Raw genomic sequence first — 18,564 nt, 5'->3', positions numbered from 1 at the left:
ATTCCCATGAAGGACAGTTAGAGGGGGCGGGATGGAGCTCACATTTTGAGGTTTGTCGCTGACTCACAGAACATTGGAACAGACTCCGGTTAGCATAATGGACATCACAGGTCGAAGTTATGAACAAAATGAGCGTTGATGAGGATTTGAAAACATGGAAATGTTCGCAAAAGAGCTGCAGCTTACACGCCCGAGTCGATAGGGGGCAGTACAGGGAATCCAATAATGAGGATAAATAATAAAGTAAAATAGATAATAGTAAATAATTACTGCAAATACTTAAAGTACAAATAAATATTCAGCGGGCATGAAAAAAAAAAAACTATTTACAACAAATAGACATTGAAAACGGGTGCACTTTGTTTTACTTTATACATACAAAATACTTTAGGAATGTATTTAAGAGGTTAAAAAAATTGCAGGAATTATCCACTCATTAAATAAAACTAAAAACAAATTTTACATGTACAATTTATGCAATAAGGATAAAATCAATGGCAAAAGGTCTAAATATGCACGCACCCTCCTGTAAAATGAGGTCTGGTCTAGTCTGGGCTAAAACGTCGCTTAATGCAGCCTTTGCAGGGAGTATCATTAGCAGTAACTTTATCTTGTATTTTCTTCTTCTTCTTGGAATTCATAGCGAGACGATCGCCCAAGACAGACGACATACGCTTATTGGTCGGCGTGGTCGCTTAGCTGCTGCTTAGTAACCAGATAGGATAATAGCATAATGGCAGCTCTCCCTTTTTGGCTAAGAAAAAAAAAAAATCATCATCCAAGTGCAGAAAGAAGGACGGGAGGGGGGAGAAAAAAAAAAAAAATCAACAGATGTTCCATGCATCTGCAGTTGTGCTGTGTCAGTATTTTACATCGCAATTGTGGGCTGCGTGAAACAGAGTGTGGTGTGTGTGTGTGTGTGTGTGTGTGTGTGTGTGTGTGTGTGTCATGGCGGTCTAGCACTAGCAAGGTAATGATTTAACATATAGTACAGAAATTTGATTTTTTTTTATTTTTTCCCCCCCCCCTTTAAACTCTTAGTCACTAATGTCGGCGCAAGCGTTAAAAGCCACCGGACCATCACGTTCATCCGCAAACTACTTCCTCGTCTCTGCACAAATTGATAACACATTGCGGCGTTTGCCCCTTGGCTGCTTTGTATATTACATGCTAAGCATTTTTTTTTGTTTAGAGTGTTCAGATAGAGGCGCAATCTGTAATTACAGCACAGATAGCTTTACGTAAAGCAAATATTTTTTGAGATTCAAAGAGGGAAGCTGGCTGCCTTGCGGGAAAGTCTGGAAATGTTTGTTCTGGGACATTTTTTGTGCAAGTTAGTGACTATGTGGCATCAGAAAGTCAACTCATCAATAAAATAAAAACATCAAAAACAAAATGGAAATCACCCCAATACAATTGACAGGCTAAAGAAACTAGCAATATTATCTATAATGCTTTTTTGACACAATGGTTGAACACTTAAACGATAGCACATTCTTTATCCTCAGTGAAAATGAACTAATATTGCTACAGCTTATTGACCTTTGGTGACCATCTACTTTGGCTCTTGTACTGTATTATATTGCCACCTTGTGGCCAAGGAACACAGACTGGATGGAGCAGTTGAATGAATGCATAATAATGCATGAAAAGTTTAAGTATGTGTCAATGAGGTACATTAAAAAAAACTCAAAAGTAATTTTGTCCCAAGAGAGCTTGAATAATCGCCAGGAATGTTCAAAATGTTATCCATCCAGAGCACATTTGGTAATAACGGAATTTTATAGAACATTTCTGCAAAAAAGTCTGCAGTGATTAAAAAACAGCAAGTAAACGTGGTGTTTGTCTCCATCTAGCGGCCAAATATAGACAGTGCGAGCAAAAAGTTTGCCATATTTTATCCCTACCTGTGAAAGTGATTGTTTTCGGGCTTAAAGAGGTAACGTCGTATGTGACGGGAGTCTGTAAATTTCCACATTTGATAATAAGAGTATTTTTCCGCCTTTAGAATTATATTTCACCTTAATATGGTCAAAATTGTGTATCACATATTTTGAGTTTTTCTCTATCCAGTGGCCAAATTATGACACTGCAGGGAGAACTTCAAAAACCAGAAATATATTAAATCTTTCATTTTTATTGGATCTTGAATGGAAAAAAGAACAGCTTAATTAGCAGCGAAACGGTTTTAACTTGCAGTGTGGGACATAAAAGCACAACATGCGCAACATTTCAACACGACACAGGAATGCACTTTAGGGAAAGTTTTTCAAAAAACGCCAACCACATTCCGTTCGACGTCCCCCCCCCCTGAACACCTGAAAAACGATATGTGCGATCAGAGATGCAAATGGAGATGCCGTGAATGATAAAACTCATTCCGGACAACTCTGATTGCACTTTTGAGTAAAAACACTTATAAAGATGTATATAAAAAGCATTAAAAAAAAAATGACATTTGAGGAGCATTGGATCAAAGTGCATACTCCCTCTTGGTGGCCATTTTGGTGTGCGACGAGTTCCTTTTTTAACCTTTTGTGCTCGCTTTGTTCACGTAATCCCAAAAAGTCTGAGATGTCAATAAAAAAAAAAAGAAGGGGAAAAAGTATCTGATTGCTTCAGTGGATCACTGACCTCCACATCCAGCGGCGAGGAGTTGCGTCGGTTTAAAGAAAACAAAAAAGAAGTGCATGAAAATGATGAGCTGTCATTCTGGTGAGTCTCAGGAGGCCAGTTTAGAGTAGCTGGATGGGGAGAATTTTCGCTTGAGGTACTTGATGATGTAGAGCGGCAGGCAGCTGACCAGCGTGATGGACGACACTTTCCACAGGAAAGGCCACGTGGTGATGAAGTTCAAGTCTGACAAAACACACACAATTAAAATCAAGAATGATCCAAATTGTGCGCGTCAATAATGAATTTTGTGTCCTGTGCGTATTTGGTGCATTCATCTTCCGAACAATTCATTTTTAGAAATAAACATTTGGAACAAGTATGCTGCTTGTTGTTTACCACCCGCGGCTTTCTCTGGTCATTAAATTGCACATACACACGACAACCACAGTAGGCTCCTTGGTGAAGGTCAAACAAAACAACAGGATGGATGGGAGAGCAAATGGGATGCTCACAAGGCAACTGAAAGAATAGCGTGCAAATGGGACAGACTGGGGGGACGACCTACCAAGAAAAGCTCCAAAGGACACCCTGCCTATGCCTGAGAGCCACACGCAAGCCAGAGAAGAGCAGGACGTCAAAGTTAGGCCACCGACAAGCCACACACAGATACACAAGCACGTATATCGCGGGCACGTCACCCGGGCGCATTTCTCACCAAAGTACTCGTTGAGGAAGGCGAGCGAGGCCAGGTAGCAGCCCAGGCTGAAGAACTCTGCCAGCACCATGAGCCAGTGCCACGTGCGCACCGTCAGCGCCACCATCAGCAGCTCAGTCAGGATGAGCGCCGTGAACGAGATGGCCACCACGTGCACAAACTCCGACTCGAACAGCACCAGCGCCCCGTACATCAGGATGCCCCCTGGTGGTGATAGGAGGAAAATGTCGAGAGATTTTTAAAAAAAAAAGTAAATAAAGACAAAAGGCCTTCCTTGATTACATAATTGGCTTTGCAGGCGGCACATTCCAGGTGGTCAACCTCCGTAATAAATTGCCTTCATATGTACCCTCCACGATCTTATATCATCTTCAAATCCAGCCTCCCTCCCTCCCTCCTGCTCACCAGCGGCCTTTAATTAAAAAAGGGCCATGCTGTCAGGAAGTCATGCCTGAGCACAAGCGCGGCGGACCTTTCCCACTGGCTGCAGGGCTTAGCCATTACACAACGATCCTTTTACACGCATTGTACAAGCGGAGGGCGGCTGGAAACTTAAGACACTGAGAAACAGATTGTCTGACGGCCAGGGAGGGAGCGGAGGTGGTGGGCGGGGGGGACGGACTGCACTTTCCAAATTTCACGTTACCTTGATACACGCTGACCAAAACCCAGATCAGGAAGGTCTTGAAGGAAAGCGAGCGGCCCTTGGTCAAGTCCTTGTAGAGCTCCGGGTAGAGCAGCGCCATCTCCGGCTTCACGTCCTGATCCAGGACCAGCGAGAACACCGGGAACATGGTGTAGATGGTGGCGTAACTGAAGTTCAAAGGTCAAAAGGTGGTGCAGTTTTAGAATTACTGTTGACGTGTGCATGTGAGAAAAGGCGCTCAGGTTATAAATATGCCTGTAAAAATGGGGGGGGGGGGAAAGATACATACCCAACCATGAGAAATCCTTGGTACAAGGGAACGGAAGCAAAGTAGAATATGGATGAGAAGACCGCCTGATAAGCAAGAAAACAGTCAAATGAGTAAGTTTATGAAGATTTAGGATGAAAATCCATCTTCCTCCGCTTACGTCATATTCACGCGATGACCAGACTGACTGCACTTAGTCGAGGTTCTTTTTTGGGATGTTTAATTTTGTGTTTCAAATCGAGTTCATTTTGATTAGTTTTTAGCGCAGGCTTGTTAAATTTTATGAGTATTAGTTTTTTCAAAAATGCATTATTTTGAATTTATTAGTTTCGGTATGAGTTTCTGTTTTTTCAAATACATTGATTATTTGTAAAGTAAATCCTAAAAGAAATGTCAAATATTGCGTAATGAAGTGACGTTAATTACAATTCTGGAACAACTGACCTTGGTTCTTCCGTAGCTACGAATGTACACCAACACCAAAGTGAATACATTTAACGTGATTGCTGGAAGCATGAACTGAGTTGCAATCCAACACATTCAGATTGGGACGTGGTCTTGGACAGTCACACTTGAAAAGTGGCAGAGTACCTGCATGGCGGAGATGATCATCCCGCGGTGCATGACGAACTGGCCCAGTGCCGCTGAGCGCTTATAGCTGTTCCTGCCGTGCACCATGAGGAGGCGGCCGATGTGCTTGAACTGCGTGATGGAGAAGTCGGCCGCCAGCGAAGCCTGTTTGCCTTCCTGATGGAATCACAAAATGATGTGCCCACCCAAAAAAAAAAAAAAGACCTGCCTATTCCTAAATGACATTTACCTTTCCTTCGATTCCAATCCCGCAGTCGGCAGCCTGGATCATGCTTACGTCATTTCCGCCGTCACCTGAGAGCAAACAGATGGAGACCATTAAGCGACGAGGACCTTCACGGAGGCGTTAGCGTGAGGCGGCTGACCGATAGCGCAGGTCCTGTTGGCGGTGTGCTGCTGGAGCAGCGTGACGATCTGGGCCTTCTGCGTGGGCGAGCAGCGGCAGCACACCACGGCGGGGCACTGGCACGCCAGCTCCACAAACTCGTGCTCGTAGTAGCGTAGGCACACCTCTAGGGAGTCGCCGGAGATGACCAGCGCGCAGTCGTGCTTTCTGCGGAAGGCGTTCAGTTCCAGGTGGGCCTCTCCTCGGTTGGTCACCTTAATGGAAACACAGGTGAGGGTTTGTTTACTTTGCGCCCCCCCCCTAAAAAAAAATTACCGGTCGGAAAACATGGATGTCCTGGTTTCTGGAGACCAAATGAGAGCTTTTGGCGATGCATGTGGCCGTTTCGAGCTTGTCCCCAGTCAACATCCAGATCTAAACAAACAAACAAACAAACAAAACAAACAAAACAAACAAACAAACAAACAAACAAAAAAGTGATACTTTGCATTCCTTTTCAACTTTGGATCTTCCGGGCCCACCTTGATGCCGGCGTTCCTGAGCAGTTCCAGCGTGGGCCTAACGTCGGTCTGCAGCTGGTCCTCCACGCCAGTCAGGCAGAGGAGTTCCAGCTCCCTCTCCAAGCTCTCCACCACTGCTGCCACTTTCAGGGTCCTGTCATGGATGCTTAGCTTGGCCTGGTTGTAGCGGCTCTGCGAGGAAAAGTGAGCCCGGATCAGCTTACGAGCCGATCGGGAAGACGCGGTGAACGGTAGAACTTGTACCTCAAAGTCCTGGTACTGCTCCTCAGACAGCGACTTCTTGGCCACCACCAATGTTCTCAGACCTTCTCTGGCCATGTTGCCGCACTGACGGGAACCAACCAACAATGTTGACCAATTCAGTTTTTTCTTTGTTATTAGATGAGAAATAGAATTCAAATTGACAGGAGTTGAATTAGTCTGTGAATCGGGGAGAGTCTTCTCCGGCCTGGGGCAGAGGAGGGCCGTAAAACAAACAGAGACTGATGGCGCTTCATTTTAGGATACGAGAGCTTGATTGGTTTATTGACGAGTGGGCCCGACGGGGCATCGTTAGCAAATGATGTTTGGGAATATGACATATTGTAATTACTATCTGGGTCACTAATTAAATCAAAAGCTGCCCCCGGTGCTAAACGACTCAATACTGTCAATATGATTATTATGAACATAGACGCGGACCGTTGATCTTTCAATGAACGTCCTGATTAGCTGAGAATATCGACAATGGGTTGGAAATAGCACTGGAAAAAAAAAAAAAAATCATGTGCTGTTGATGCCATTTTGATGCACTCTTGGGTTGTGAGATGTTGATTGCTCCGATTGGGTACCTCCTCTTCCAGCCAGTCGTTGTACTGGACGATGCTCGCCATGGCTACGTCGGCGCCCTTCATGTAGAACGTGATGTCACCCGTCGACTCATCCTGGGTGGCCAATGGAAAATAGTGAATGAAACTATTATCGGGAAAAAAAATCGGAGGGAATGAAAACAAGCGTCCGACCGACCCTGACGATGATGCCCATGCGCTTGCTCTCGGAGGTGAAGGGGAAGATCTGTAGGATGTTGAAGGACAGTATCTGGCCGGCGGGCGTCTTGAGCTGCAGGGAGGCCAGGTCTCGGTTGACGAGGGTGAGGCCTACGCTCTCCGTCCACTGCACTAGCGCCACCTGTGGCCACACAGACACGGTTTCATTAGCTTGTTTCGGACAAGTTGCTGTGAGACTAACGCTTGTCAAATAGCGAGTCCACTGTTTGCAGAGACATCAGAGCATTATGGGATGTTCATCCTATCTCATTGGGCGGCAGATAAGCGCTTTTCCTGCCGCCCCCCCCTTCCTCCATCTCCCCCTCGGCAGGAACTGCGAGCCCCCACCGAAGCCCTCCGGCGAGTGAGAGAGCGTTCAGCTGCACACGACAACTCTCAATGGCTTCATTTTCAATTTTGCTCACTCAAAGGTTGTTATTATACTCTGACCTACAAATTGGGACTTCCTGTTAATACCCAGTCATCCATCCCTCCCTTCTAAACACACACGCACATACACAGCGGTACCCTTCGAGCTGCCTTTTTGACGCAACACATGTGAATGATTATCCAGTGTGTCCATCCGTAGGTCACACAACACACCCGCAAAGTTATTCAGTGGAATTGAGGACGCTTAGCATCTAATCAGATTTAAATGCTTATATTAGAGTAACGGTTCTCTAATCTTTTGGCTTTAGGCAATTCTTTTTCTGAATTCCAAGTTGTGATTTTCAAGAGAAAAAAAAGCCCATGGCGTTAGTGTGGGCAGGATGGATCATTAAAGGCGATGCTGCGTTCAATGACTGAGGTGAAAGAAAGTACAAAAAAAAAAAAAAAAACAAGGGAGTGACAGAACAAAAGGGCAAGGGGGGGCCTCTTGTCACCTCTGAGAGTAAATTAAGTATTGATCAAGCCAAGCGAGCGGATGGATTTGGGACGCAGTGGTCGTGGGTGAGGGGATGTAAATAAAAACATACATCAGGAGGGACACGAGACGAGATTTAGCTCTACTTCCAACTGTTTTCGGTTTGCTCAACTTTTCAATTACCTCCAAAATCTGGGAAAATGATCGATTTTCTCATGGCAATTTCTTTTTTTTTTTTTTAAATTCATTATCTGCTTTTGTAGCATAAAATCAGACGGCACTCCACTCCGACTTTGCTTTGGGATCATAAGTTCTCGGGAGGGCCCATAGAGACTTTTAAATAGCTTTGGAAACTTACAACCTCTCAGGAGACAAAGCAGCGTTATTTTGTTGAACAATGGTTTGGGGAGGGGGGGGGGCCTACCTCGTCGGGACTGGAGGCCTGATACGTGCGGTTGTCGTCACTGAAGTCCTGCTCGGCCTCTGCCGCTTCGGTCTCGCCGCACGCCTCGTAGACGGGCGTGACGTTATGGCACAGGGCGATGGCCTTCACCGCCTCGTGGATGCGGCTGCTGACGCTCTTGCGGACTTTGGGGCCCGGCGTCTGGGATTTCTGGGACGCCATGGCCGAGCCGCTGCTGGAGGAGCCCTGACGGTAAATGACAGACATTCTTTGAACAGAACGCTCACATCATTTTTTTTTTTTTTTTTTTTGGGGCTCTGAATAAACTAACCTGAGCATAGGACTGGATAATATGGCTCTGGATCTCATCCATGGTGTCGGTACCGTAGGACACGGTCCCCAGGTGCAGCCTCTTGAAGATCATCTCGTTTTGGGTCAGAGTGCCTGCGGGTCACAGATTAAAGGGGGGGGGGGGAAGAAAAAAAAATAAAGTTTTCCACCTCTACATTTCAGGATGATTATCAGAATAAATGTTTTGGGATACATTCCACCTGCAGCAGGTGGAATTGAGGAGGCCTGGACCTGAAACCTCATCAGAGTGATCACAATATATCACATGACCAACATCCGGCCCTAATCTCATTGCCAATACAGACACAACCAATGTGAGCAAAAACGACTGTCATTTTAATGGATGCCGCCGCTAGAACGTACCACGAGGTGGAAGCGATTCCCGCCGATTGATTATTCCTCATTCTATTAACCGTCAACCTGGATAAATAGGCAGTAAAGGCAAATCCATCCCGACCTTGAAACTAAAAGGGCTGCGGGATTTTAATCACCCTGAGGGGACAAAAAAAAGCTGGCCTCGCTTGCCTGTTTTGTCCGTCAGGAGGTAGACCAGCCGGCCCAGTTCTTCCGGGATGGTGCTAGTCCTCACCACCGTGCCAGGGATGTTCTCGTCCTTCATGATCATCCAGCCGTAAGCCGCCTTGCCCATGTCCAGGTTCACTCGAAGGCTGCGTCAATGAAGCAGCTTGTGAAAACCATTTCAAGAATGAAGAGAGAAAAAGAAAAACAGTTCTCCAAGGTACCTGATGGGGATGATGTAGGAGAAGAGCACAACAAAGCGGAAGAGGTTGCGGAGCCACAGACCTACAAAGCTGTGCAAGGCCTCCATGACGATGGACAGAACCAATTGGGCAAAGAACAGGGCCTTGGTGAGCCGGTTCAGTTCCAGGTCCAGAAGGCCCACCTGCAGTCAGAAGGGAAAAAAAAAATAGGAAAAGGGCAGTATAATTAGAAATTTGTATATTCATGTACCTTTTTTCGGCGATTGGAAATAATTTTAAGTAATCTTCTGAATACGTCTTTCTGTATTATTACTAAACAAAATCCAATGAAAGACATTCTTTGCTGCTGGCTTTTGTCATGCAAAACGTGTGTATGACATAAACGAGGTTATTGCTGGCTTTTTTGTTTTTTTTAACGACATTACATTGTCCCCTTTGAATGCGACCAGGGGTCAAAGGAGTTCCCATATTGAGATGGCTCTGGGGGAAAAAAGGGACAAAAAAAGGGAGGAGGGGGGTGAGGAGTAGCGGGGGTCAAAGTTGTCTTTTATTTTTCAAGTGCGTCTCACAGCCAATGGAGCATGTGGGAAAAAGATGTCAAAGAAAGAAGCTGCCCGGCCCATTTCTGGCAGTGGGCACGGAGGGCTTTCATGTGACGCAGTGCAATGACAAAAAAAAAAAAAACCCCCCAACATAACATTTCCCTGCGCTTGAGAAGCTGTGATGAATAGGAAGCAGGCAGGGAGTACGAGGAAAATTCCTCCACTGCTAGCGGACCCCCAGCAAGCACATTTCCCTCGAGGATCGGACCGACCCGAAGCAGCCCGAGAGAGCAGTGTGACTGATTTATCGGGCCGCGTTAAAACTCCAAGTAGCCCGGCGTGGGGTGGGCGGGAGCCCTGGCGACAAGGTTCATGCTTGAGCTATTGAGAAAAATAGAAAAGGTGGTGGTGGTGGGAAGGGGCGGTGGGGGGAGGGGGCACGGTGGGATTAAAATGAAGAAAAATTAAGAGCGAGCACACAGCTGAAAAGCAAAAAGGATCTCCTTTAGGCAGAACAATGGCCGCTCTACGTTCTGTAGGCCCGACCGGGGGATCGGATGAAGTCATTATACAGCCAGTCAAGGCGGGTTCGGGGTGGGGGGGGGGGGAGGGCTCAATTACCTCAACCTTAAAGATGTGATCAGTGAATAAAAGAACATATTTCACTCCAGTCGTCACCCACGCCATTAAAAGAGGAATGATTTGTTGTGGCGCTCCCTAAACGTGCGTGTGAAATCGGGGCCGCAATTTAATTGTGGCGGGAAGTAACCAACGACTAATATTTTTTTTTTCCTTTCAGTCGCTAAATTTGAACAGGCATTTGCAGTTTGGGCTTTTTAGAATTGTTATTAAAATACTTTAGCCACCTCTGCACGTGATTTTATCTTTGTTGTCTGGTGCAAGTGCTCTCGAGCTGTCTGTTTGGTCAGGATGCAGCTTATTGCTTTTAGCGTGAGATTTAACGGACATTGATTTTTTTAGCTTGTTCCAATGACAGTTTGAGAGAGTTTTTTTTTTTTTTGGGGCAACAATGACTGTGTTTCGAAAGGATGCGTCGGACGATCAAACACAAAGAGACAATCCTTATTCGGCTTCCTGTCAGGCAGATCCTCGTCCTGCCTCGATTATATGAGGCCAAAAACATTGCCGTGCGCGACTATCGACTTTGACGCCTCGCAATCTCCGCTCGCCGCATAGGCACTTGTGACATCATCCCCTTGATATATTGAATTTCTCTCAGATTGCAGCCGGCTTCCACAAAGCAGCAGGCTTGAGCTAATGCTACACTGGATCTTGGTCCAGGAGAACATAAAGGCCAAATTATATTAATATAAATTAAATAAATAAAAAAAATTATTTTGTTAATAAAAAAAACAAAAAAAAAACAGCGTTCTTGCTACAATTACACCGGCAGATATTTTGATCCACTTTAGAAGAGATGACATCACTTTCCCCAAATCATAAACGCAACAATAAAAGCTCAGTCAGCCGACCCTCGGAATCATTTTCATCAATCTCTGTGAACAAAACATTCGATGAAGGGATTTTGCCGGATTAACTCCTCGCCAGAAAAAGTCATTTAAATCCTCCCCTTAGTTAATTTCCCTTTTGGGTAATTAGCCAACGGCAATGACCTTTTCCCCACTGACAACAGATTGTCATTGTACACAATATTGTGTTGATCTGGAAAGATTAGTCAAAATGAATTTGGCAAAAGTAGAAAAAGAACCTTCACCTTGTTTTTGGCGTGGGACGTGTTGAGCACGCTGCGGGTCTCCTTGCCGGTGTAGATCACCACCCCGATCACGGTGCCTGCCAAACAAACAAACGAGACGAGTCATGGCGCTCATTAGCTAACAACCCCCCAAACACGTTTTAGCAAGATCAACGGCATGACGGCCGAGGCAATAAGACCACCAAGAAGCATTGGGGTGTCTCGTTGTCACTCAAGTCGGGTGTTTAATACATCCCGGGAGCGCTCACGAGACCCAAATCGATAAACTGCTATCTTGACTGGCCAATTCATTAAGGCGGCCTTAGAACAAAGCACCAAAGACTCGTTCATATAAAATGAGCTGGCGCAAGTTTAACGCGAGAACTTAAAAGGGCCAAGATAAAATCTAATGTATTTGAAAGAGGATCTTTCTCAACATTGTGTTTTATCTTCAGGTCAAGGTCAGGACATTCGAGAGTTGGGGCGGGGGGAGGTCGTTTGGTCACCACAAATCAATGGCCAGCGAGGGAGTCGCAAACACTCTCGGGAGAACACCAGGGACGGACGACGCTTGCTCACCGGACGCTACGACCGTGCTGGCCCACAGCGTATTTTCGATGCTCAGGCTCTCGTGGACCTGGGGGTCGGCGTCCTCCTATGAAAGGGAAAAAACAAAAAAGACTTCTAATTTCCAGCGAATAGCTGACAGTCATACAGTAGCTCTTTTTTTTAATCAATACAGCGATTCTTTTAAATGAATAAAAAAATGTAAAAAAATACAGCAAGGTCACGTCGGTGGGATTTCACGGCATAGGAGAATAAGGCCCCCGTGTGTGTGTGTGTGTGTGTGTGTTGGGGGTCTCTCTGGTTTCACCGCCGCCCTCTTAAATAAAGCCAAACGTAGGCAAACGGTCTGGCCCGGAGTGGTGAGTGCGGGCTCCGCTTTCATCTCAAATGGCTGTCCCGATATAATAATTATGACACCCAAGCAGCCACATCCTGTCAATCCTCACAAAGCGGTGAAGTGCATGAAAAATAAATGTCGGGGCGGCCTGACGTTTGACCGCTCTGACATTGTCATCGCGTCAAGGAGGAGGCGGGGCTCATAAATAGGTAAGTTCATTTTCTGTGGGAACCCAATTTCTTTTTCTCCTCCCCCCCCCCACACACACACACCGCCATCGCCAGCTTCCCCTTCCATCCTGCTCTGACTCAAAGCACACGATATGCAAAGGAAGGCCACGAAGGATGAATGAGTGGAGGAAGTGCTCGCTCACTAAGCCTGCCTGGTGTGTGGCCAAGAGTGAAGACAGACCACAAAGCCCGCCTTTGTCGTGCCGCTCTCCTCTCTGTGGGGGCTGTGCTAATCTGCTATTAATAAAAAAAAATTTAAAAAATAAAGCAACAAATAAGCTAGACAGGATAGATGGGAGGCTTGCTAGCTAGCGGCAGGCCCTGCGTGTGATGTAAGACGGACGCAAAGACAAGACGCCCTTTGTTGCCGCTTTGTCAACTATTTGGTGAGGATAGAAAAAAAACAAAAAACAAGTGTACCCGTGTGAAGTTGCCCTCAAAACTGTGGATGTCCAGCTGAGGCTTCTGGGCGTAGACGAAGGCGTTGATGGAGAAGAGGTCCTGAAGAACCATGGACATAATTAGAAATAAACCAAACCATCATTCATTACCAATTATTTGACCACAGCGGCTTCTACAAACACTCAAGGCCCAGTTTAGCCTTAAACCTAAATTTTACCCCCACTGCCGGAAGCCGCTGCGTGCATCCCACGGCCACTTTCAGCTTCCAGTCTGTCTCGCCGTCCAGCTGGTCCGTCCTGATGAAGCACGCCCCTGAATCAGATGACAAAATACATCGGTGAGATTTGCGGTTTGGTTTTCTCTCTGTGCTGCTGCACCGTGTGTGTGTTCAAAGCGCAGATTGAAGACGATACTAATTTCCATATTCTGGTTTTATGATAGAAAGCTTTTCTTAGAGGAAATTGAATGGTTTTGATGTTTGACACAACAAGAGCATGATAAAAAAAATAAAAAAATGATGTGAGGAAGTCTTTTTTTTTTTCCTCTCTCTTTCTGGTGTTCTGGTCTTGAACCACCTGCTATGTTTTCCCTCCGTGCGAATAAAGACGCTAATAAACAGTTGGACGGGCAACCGGCGTAAAATGTTGACCTGCATCGATCTTGGGCAATATTACGTGTGAAAGTGATGGATGCGAGCCACTATCTGACAGGCGGGCTAGAGGGCGGCTGTAAAGCGTCCCCCAGAGGCCGAGCTGTGATGGAGAGCGCCGGAATGATTCACGCTCGCCGGCGGGACGGCGTGCCAAAGACAAATATGTGCTTATGCGCCGCGCGTGTTCAAGACATAAAGACGTCAACGAGCGCCCGGACGAGCGTGTCGCTTAACAAATTGAAGGCAGGCATCATTTGTGCTCACCGTTCTTTTCAGACGTCCTCATGAAGATCATGTCTGCGGGAATCCTTTGGTTCTAGGAAGAAAAGGAAAGGTGGAGAGTTACCCATTGCGGTTGCTGAGGTCATTTGAATCTTGCTGAATTATTAAACAAGGTCTTAACTTGGATGGTGAAAACTAGTTGCAAAAGAAAAACTTCATTCCATTTACAATGACTTTCTTTCAATCACCTTCTCCACAATAATCAGGTCGCCCACTTGAATGTCTGAGCTCTTCACCTGGATTTTACCTGCGGGAGAGAAGAAGAAAAAAAAAAAAAAAAACGTCAACGACGGAACATAAATCCAAGCCACTTTTAATAAACGCTATTGATTTGCGACATTTTGCTCATCTTTATGCGTCACCTTGCAAAAGATTGATTCTCGTTAACGTGATGACGTAACCGCCTTCGGTTGTCTCATAACTCTCATATTTATCGCCTCACTATCCTGTGGAAAGTATCATACTGCCCAGCTTAAGAGGTGTGATGGCAAGAATATCGCACAAGGGGGTCAGGGGAGAAGATCCTAAGCGGCATTTAAGGGGGGGGAAAAAAAAAAATCTCTGCAATTACAGCCAGGGGACGACTCATGTTACGGGGGTGATTGCGTTGGTTGATAGCGGGGAGTATCGACTATCGGCGTGTCAGCAAACAGTCGCGGCCGGCTCACCGCGCAGCGTCAGCTTGGTGTACAGCTGCGAGTTCATCTCCTTGTCCCGCCGATGGCGCCGCACCTCATCCACCGCCTCGCGCACCATGGTGACCGCCAGCACGAAGCCCTGCGACAAACCAGACATCTGAATGAACTGGGTTTGATTATTAATTCAGAAATGTTCGCGTGAGGTGCAGGTGCCTGAACACTTCAGCGTGACACATCTCGTCACCCAGTTTTTATTTGTGAGAGTGCGAGAAGGCTTTACCAGGGGCGCCCAATACGTGTACAGGTATCCGATCTTCAGCGAGGGGACAAACTGCGAGCAGGCCACCACCAGGAAGTAGAGATTGAGGAAAAACTTGAACTGCTGGTAGAGAACCTGAGGGCCAAGACGACACATCATCGGGATACGGCAGCAACTCGCCTAAACTTTACGAGACATCACACAAAGCTCTCGGGTCACACTTTGAATAATGCTTGTAATAATGAGAGCGCGGCGTCCGGCCGGATCGATAGGAGCTTAATGAACCCTCCTGACCTTTAGGGCGGCGGGGGGAGAGCAAGCTAAACTCAATTTGCACGTGATTAATAATTCAAGGCGCAGGGAACAGAATGGCGCATTTGTTCTGAATATGGACGTCTCCAATGGACAGGTGACATTTTATGTTGGGGGAGTGAGTGAGTGAGTCTCTTAATTACGCAGCCGTTTGCATTTTAATACATAAGCTTGACTGTTGTCCCCTCGACGCTCAATGACAAGACGCTAAGTAGCGTTGAAATATGCAACTGATGTCAGTTAAAACTTTTTTTTAGCCATTTAAAAGGATTGCGCAATTGAAGCCATTACCCCTGGCACAAAGGTGAAGATGTTGTACTTCTGGTTGTGGATGGAGTTTTTGGGGAACTTCTCCTCGCACTTCTCCGGATGGCCAAGCCACACGGTGCGGGCTTTCAGTTCCTTCCTCCGCCGGCACATTCGGACAAGGCAATCGCAGCAGCTGGGGACGACGACACAAAATATGATAAATGAAGTCTTTTTAGTTTCCACGTGAGGAGCATTTGATGCGGTGAGGTGAAAAGGTTCGCGTTTTCGCCGGGAGGGGGGCAAACATTCACAGTTCAATTCGCGAGCCGAGGCCCAGGCAGACAAAAACACACTCTGTGCTTTGTATCATCTTCAGACACACTTTGTGTCCTTGTTTGCGGAGCGTCGCTAACATGCGGGCATGTCACCAGATTGATTTATTGCAGCGAGGCAAACAAAAAGGGAAGTCTGACTTCCTACGTATCCACCTGCTAATGACGATATTGCGGCGTATCCGGAGCATGAAATACAAAAGCTGTGCCACCGCGTGACCCATAAAAAAAAAAAAAAAAATTCAAGTTGTATTTTAGAAATTCACTTGTTCAACTTTAATCTGAATATCAAAATAAATTCTCTCTGGAGAGGGACCCTGCACCCAAAACGTTTTCGAACCCCTAACACAAAGTAGCGACAGTTTCATCTGACCTCGATGTACATCGTCATGGTGACTGACTTGGCTTTTCCACCTTTTAAGCAATAAAAAAAATAAATAAAAAATTCAAATCGACTTTGGCGTTGACAACTTTTTGACTATGTTTGCGTTGGCGGTGACGCTTCGCCTCGGTGCGCTCGGCGTCCAGATTCATACGCCAGATTATTTGAGCAAATGAAGGCTATTTAAATAACGGCGGCTTAGCGGGCTCGTGAATTATTTGCTTTTTATAATCCTGAGCGGTGCACATACAAAATTACTGGAAAGCATCAAACTGGTCAGCTGTGAAAAATCCAATTTGTTCATTAGCGAGGGGGTGCGCAGGAGCGAGGATGGGGGTGTATCGATTCTTCAGGAGACGCACCCCCGGCAACTAACTAAGCGCTCTTTCTTGTTTCGGCGTGAAAAGCTTCCTTGGGGGGATCAAAAGCTGCCAAATGCACGTTGGGCGGCAAAACGGTGACCTCGATGGTGACTTTGCGCTTCACGCACAGCTACCGATGCGTTGGAAATCCAAACTGGCACTCTCGTGTACACACACCTTTGATGCCAAGCTTAACGTGTACAGAATGACAAAAAAAAAGCCACAAAAATGTGTTTGGTGCTAGAGGACGGAGAAGCCCAAACGAGATGGGAATTGCGTCATAAATAAACAAACAAGTTGAGGTAATGAAGGATATGAATACAGAATGTATTGACATAAATTCAGGCTTGACTACTTGGGTGGTGTCAAAAGTCAAAAAAGAAGACAACAAGGGGATTTGGATTCATGTCACACTATGATCGAACATCACCAGAAAACAAGAGGAAAAGGGAAGGCTTGTGATGCGGCCACAGGCATACCTGGACCAGAGAACTTTCCAGCCACCAAGGAGGAACCAGCCAAGTCCTCGCCGTCTATGGTTGACTCGGGCTCGCGGCAGCGTTTGGTAGTCGTTTTCGTCGTTCTCGAAGGCCTCGTCGGACATCATCAGGGGCATCTCATCCAGGCTGGACGGCTCATCGTCCACGGACAATCTGCCGGGATTGAAAATGCACTCAAGGGATTTCACATGGAAGTCCAAGTCATCAGTGGCACCCACCGTTTTTACTTTAGAGCTCAAGTCAACACGCTTGAGTGTACTTAAGAAACTTGTTATGCAAATGACTCGAACAGACGGGACGTAACATGAAAGACTTGAGCTAGGGCCTTAACAATGAGACAATGCAGTGTGAATGTGAATTTAATATTTTATGTCAAGATGACAGTACAGTTGGGGGCCCATTTAAGCACCATTTTCAAAAGCCACTAACATTGTGGTATTCTCAGGTTTTACTATTCAGGCTAGAGGTAAAATTCACTAATAAACATCGGTGTTTGGCGTGCTACTATCAAAACCCATTTTCTGTTGGGATCTCGCGGATTTGGTTGTCAACTCGTTCTTGTTCAAAGATGTACCAAACAAATGATTTTCCATCGACGCTCATAGTGACCCAAAAGTTATTGTCGGTCACGTGACACGGCACAGCTGACACAATAGGATGATTAACACAGCGGGGGGTCAATTCTGACTTTAAGGAAAATAATGTTGAAAATATCAAAAATAAATAGATGACGGACTTTTATCGAAGCTTCCTGGCTTTCACCTGCCACACGAAACAAAAACAAAACCGGGCGGAAGTCGACAAGAGCCGAGATGCTATTCTAGCCGCACAAGCTAACAACCTCGCGACAGTAAACACACCCATAAACACACGCCAGGCTGACGCCATAACAGAAACCTGAACATTGTAACGTATCATCTCGTCACTCAGCGGGGGAAGCGACAGCAAAAAAAAAAAGCCCAGATACCTCGAATGTCGGACGGAGTGGTAGTAATAGTGGCTTCTCCGCAAGCTCTTCCGTATCGGATCTAACGGGATGCTGTCAGCCATGTTGACCATGCGGTGACGTCATCCCAACCGGGGGCGGGTTTATGTCGCCTTCACAAACTCGTGTGGATTTCAAGACGTACTTCTCTTTTCTCTCTAAGATGTTACAATTGAGGGTGAAATAGTAATGAAATTAAAAATAGAATAATAATACAAATAATAATTCATTTGGGTGTATTTGGGGACATTGGTAGATTTGGGGGAAAATATGATTGTTAAAAACTCTGAGGTTTGTGAAGGCAACACAAATACAAATAATTATTGAGCTATGTTAATCAGTCTGTACTAACTTTTTTAAATCAATTTTTGCAATTGTGTCTGTCCAGTCATATTTATATTTAACTGTCACCTGTTGGTCTATGAACAGAAAGTTGAGGTCGTACTTGTACATTTTATTCGGCCTGACAATTTTCCCACAAGAACATAGAAACCCGATCATTGAGTTTTTGTTTTGCTTTGAACGTGTTGGCGGTATTGGTGAGCATATGTTGTGCTTTGCACCAGCTAGCAGCATTGGGCGGGTGTCCAGACTAAGAGTGCAGACTTTTTTGCATTATTGATTCAAACAACATTCAGTGTGTTCCCTTCTTTCTAAGCAGCTCTAAGCACGGAGTGTGAAGTTTCTCGTGCACTTTAAACCAAAGCGAAACAAGAAAACAATGTTCAGTGGATAAATATGAGTATACTT

The 18,564-nt window shown here is 45.8% G+C and overlaps 1 protein-coding gene across 1 annotated transcript; it reads right to left on the bottom strand.

Moving 5' to 3' along the window:
• Nucleotides 1-2,710: 2,710 nt before the first annotated feature.
• Nucleotides 2,711-17,905, bottom strand: atp9b (ATPase phospholipid transporting 9B). The gene is made up of 27 exons (XM_085900659.1): nucleotides 17,797-17,905; nucleotides 16,809-16,982; nucleotides 15,296-15,446; nucleotides 14,714-14,827; nucleotides 14,464-14,572; nucleotides 13,984-14,042; nucleotides 13,778-13,829; nucleotides 13,079-13,173; nucleotides 12,880-12,960; nucleotides 11,905-11,980; nucleotides 11,347-11,423; nucleotides 9,091-9,251; nucleotides 8,873-9,015; nucleotides 8,328-8,440; nucleotides 8,018-8,242; nucleotides 6,709-6,870; nucleotides 6,534-6,626; nucleotides 5,947-6,030; nucleotides 5,704-5,874; nucleotides 5,498-5,596; nucleotides 5,202-5,436; nucleotides 5,066-5,130; nucleotides 4,837-4,992; nucleotides 4,267-4,331; nucleotides 3,978-4,144; nucleotides 3,332-3,535; nucleotides 2,711-2,859 (listed from the first exon to the last, which is right to left on the bottom strand). Exons 1-27 carry the CDS (start codon nucleotides 17,886-17,888, stop codon nucleotides 2,723-2,725), a joined length of 3,360 nt encoding a protein of 1,119 aa, XP_085756785.1. The 5' UTR covers nucleotides 17,889-17,905; the 3' UTR covers nucleotides 2,711-2,722.
• Nucleotides 17,906-18,564: the final 659 nt, after the last annotated feature.

This window comes from Syngnathus leptorhynchus, chromosome 20, assembly GCF_054491065.1.
Source record: "Syngnathus leptorhynchus isolate UIUO chromosome 20, UIUO_Slep, whole genome shotgun sequence".
Lineage (NCBI taxonomy): Eukaryota > Metazoa > Chordata > Actinopteri > Syngnathiformes > Syngnathidae > Syngnathus > Syngnathus leptorhynchus.
The sequence above is the reverse complement of the archived record's forward strand: the minus strand, read 5'-3'. Positions and strand labels throughout refer to the sequence as shown.

Excerpts from the sequence above, each read along its gene's own strand:
- atp9b (XM_085900659.1), bottom strand. The coding sequence starts at position 17,888 with ATGGTCAACATGGCTGACAGCATCCCGTTAGATCCGATACGGAAGAGC. Across the intron at positions 9,252-11,346 it reads CGTCCCACGCCAAAAACAAG|GTGGGCCTTCTGGACCTGGA; the intron begins GTGAAGGTTCTT and ends TTCTGACTGCAG. Across the intron at positions 8,243-8,327 it reads TTATCCAGTCCTATGCTCAG|GGCTCCTCCAGCAGCGGCTC; the intron begins GTTAGTTTATTC and ends ATTTACCGTCAG.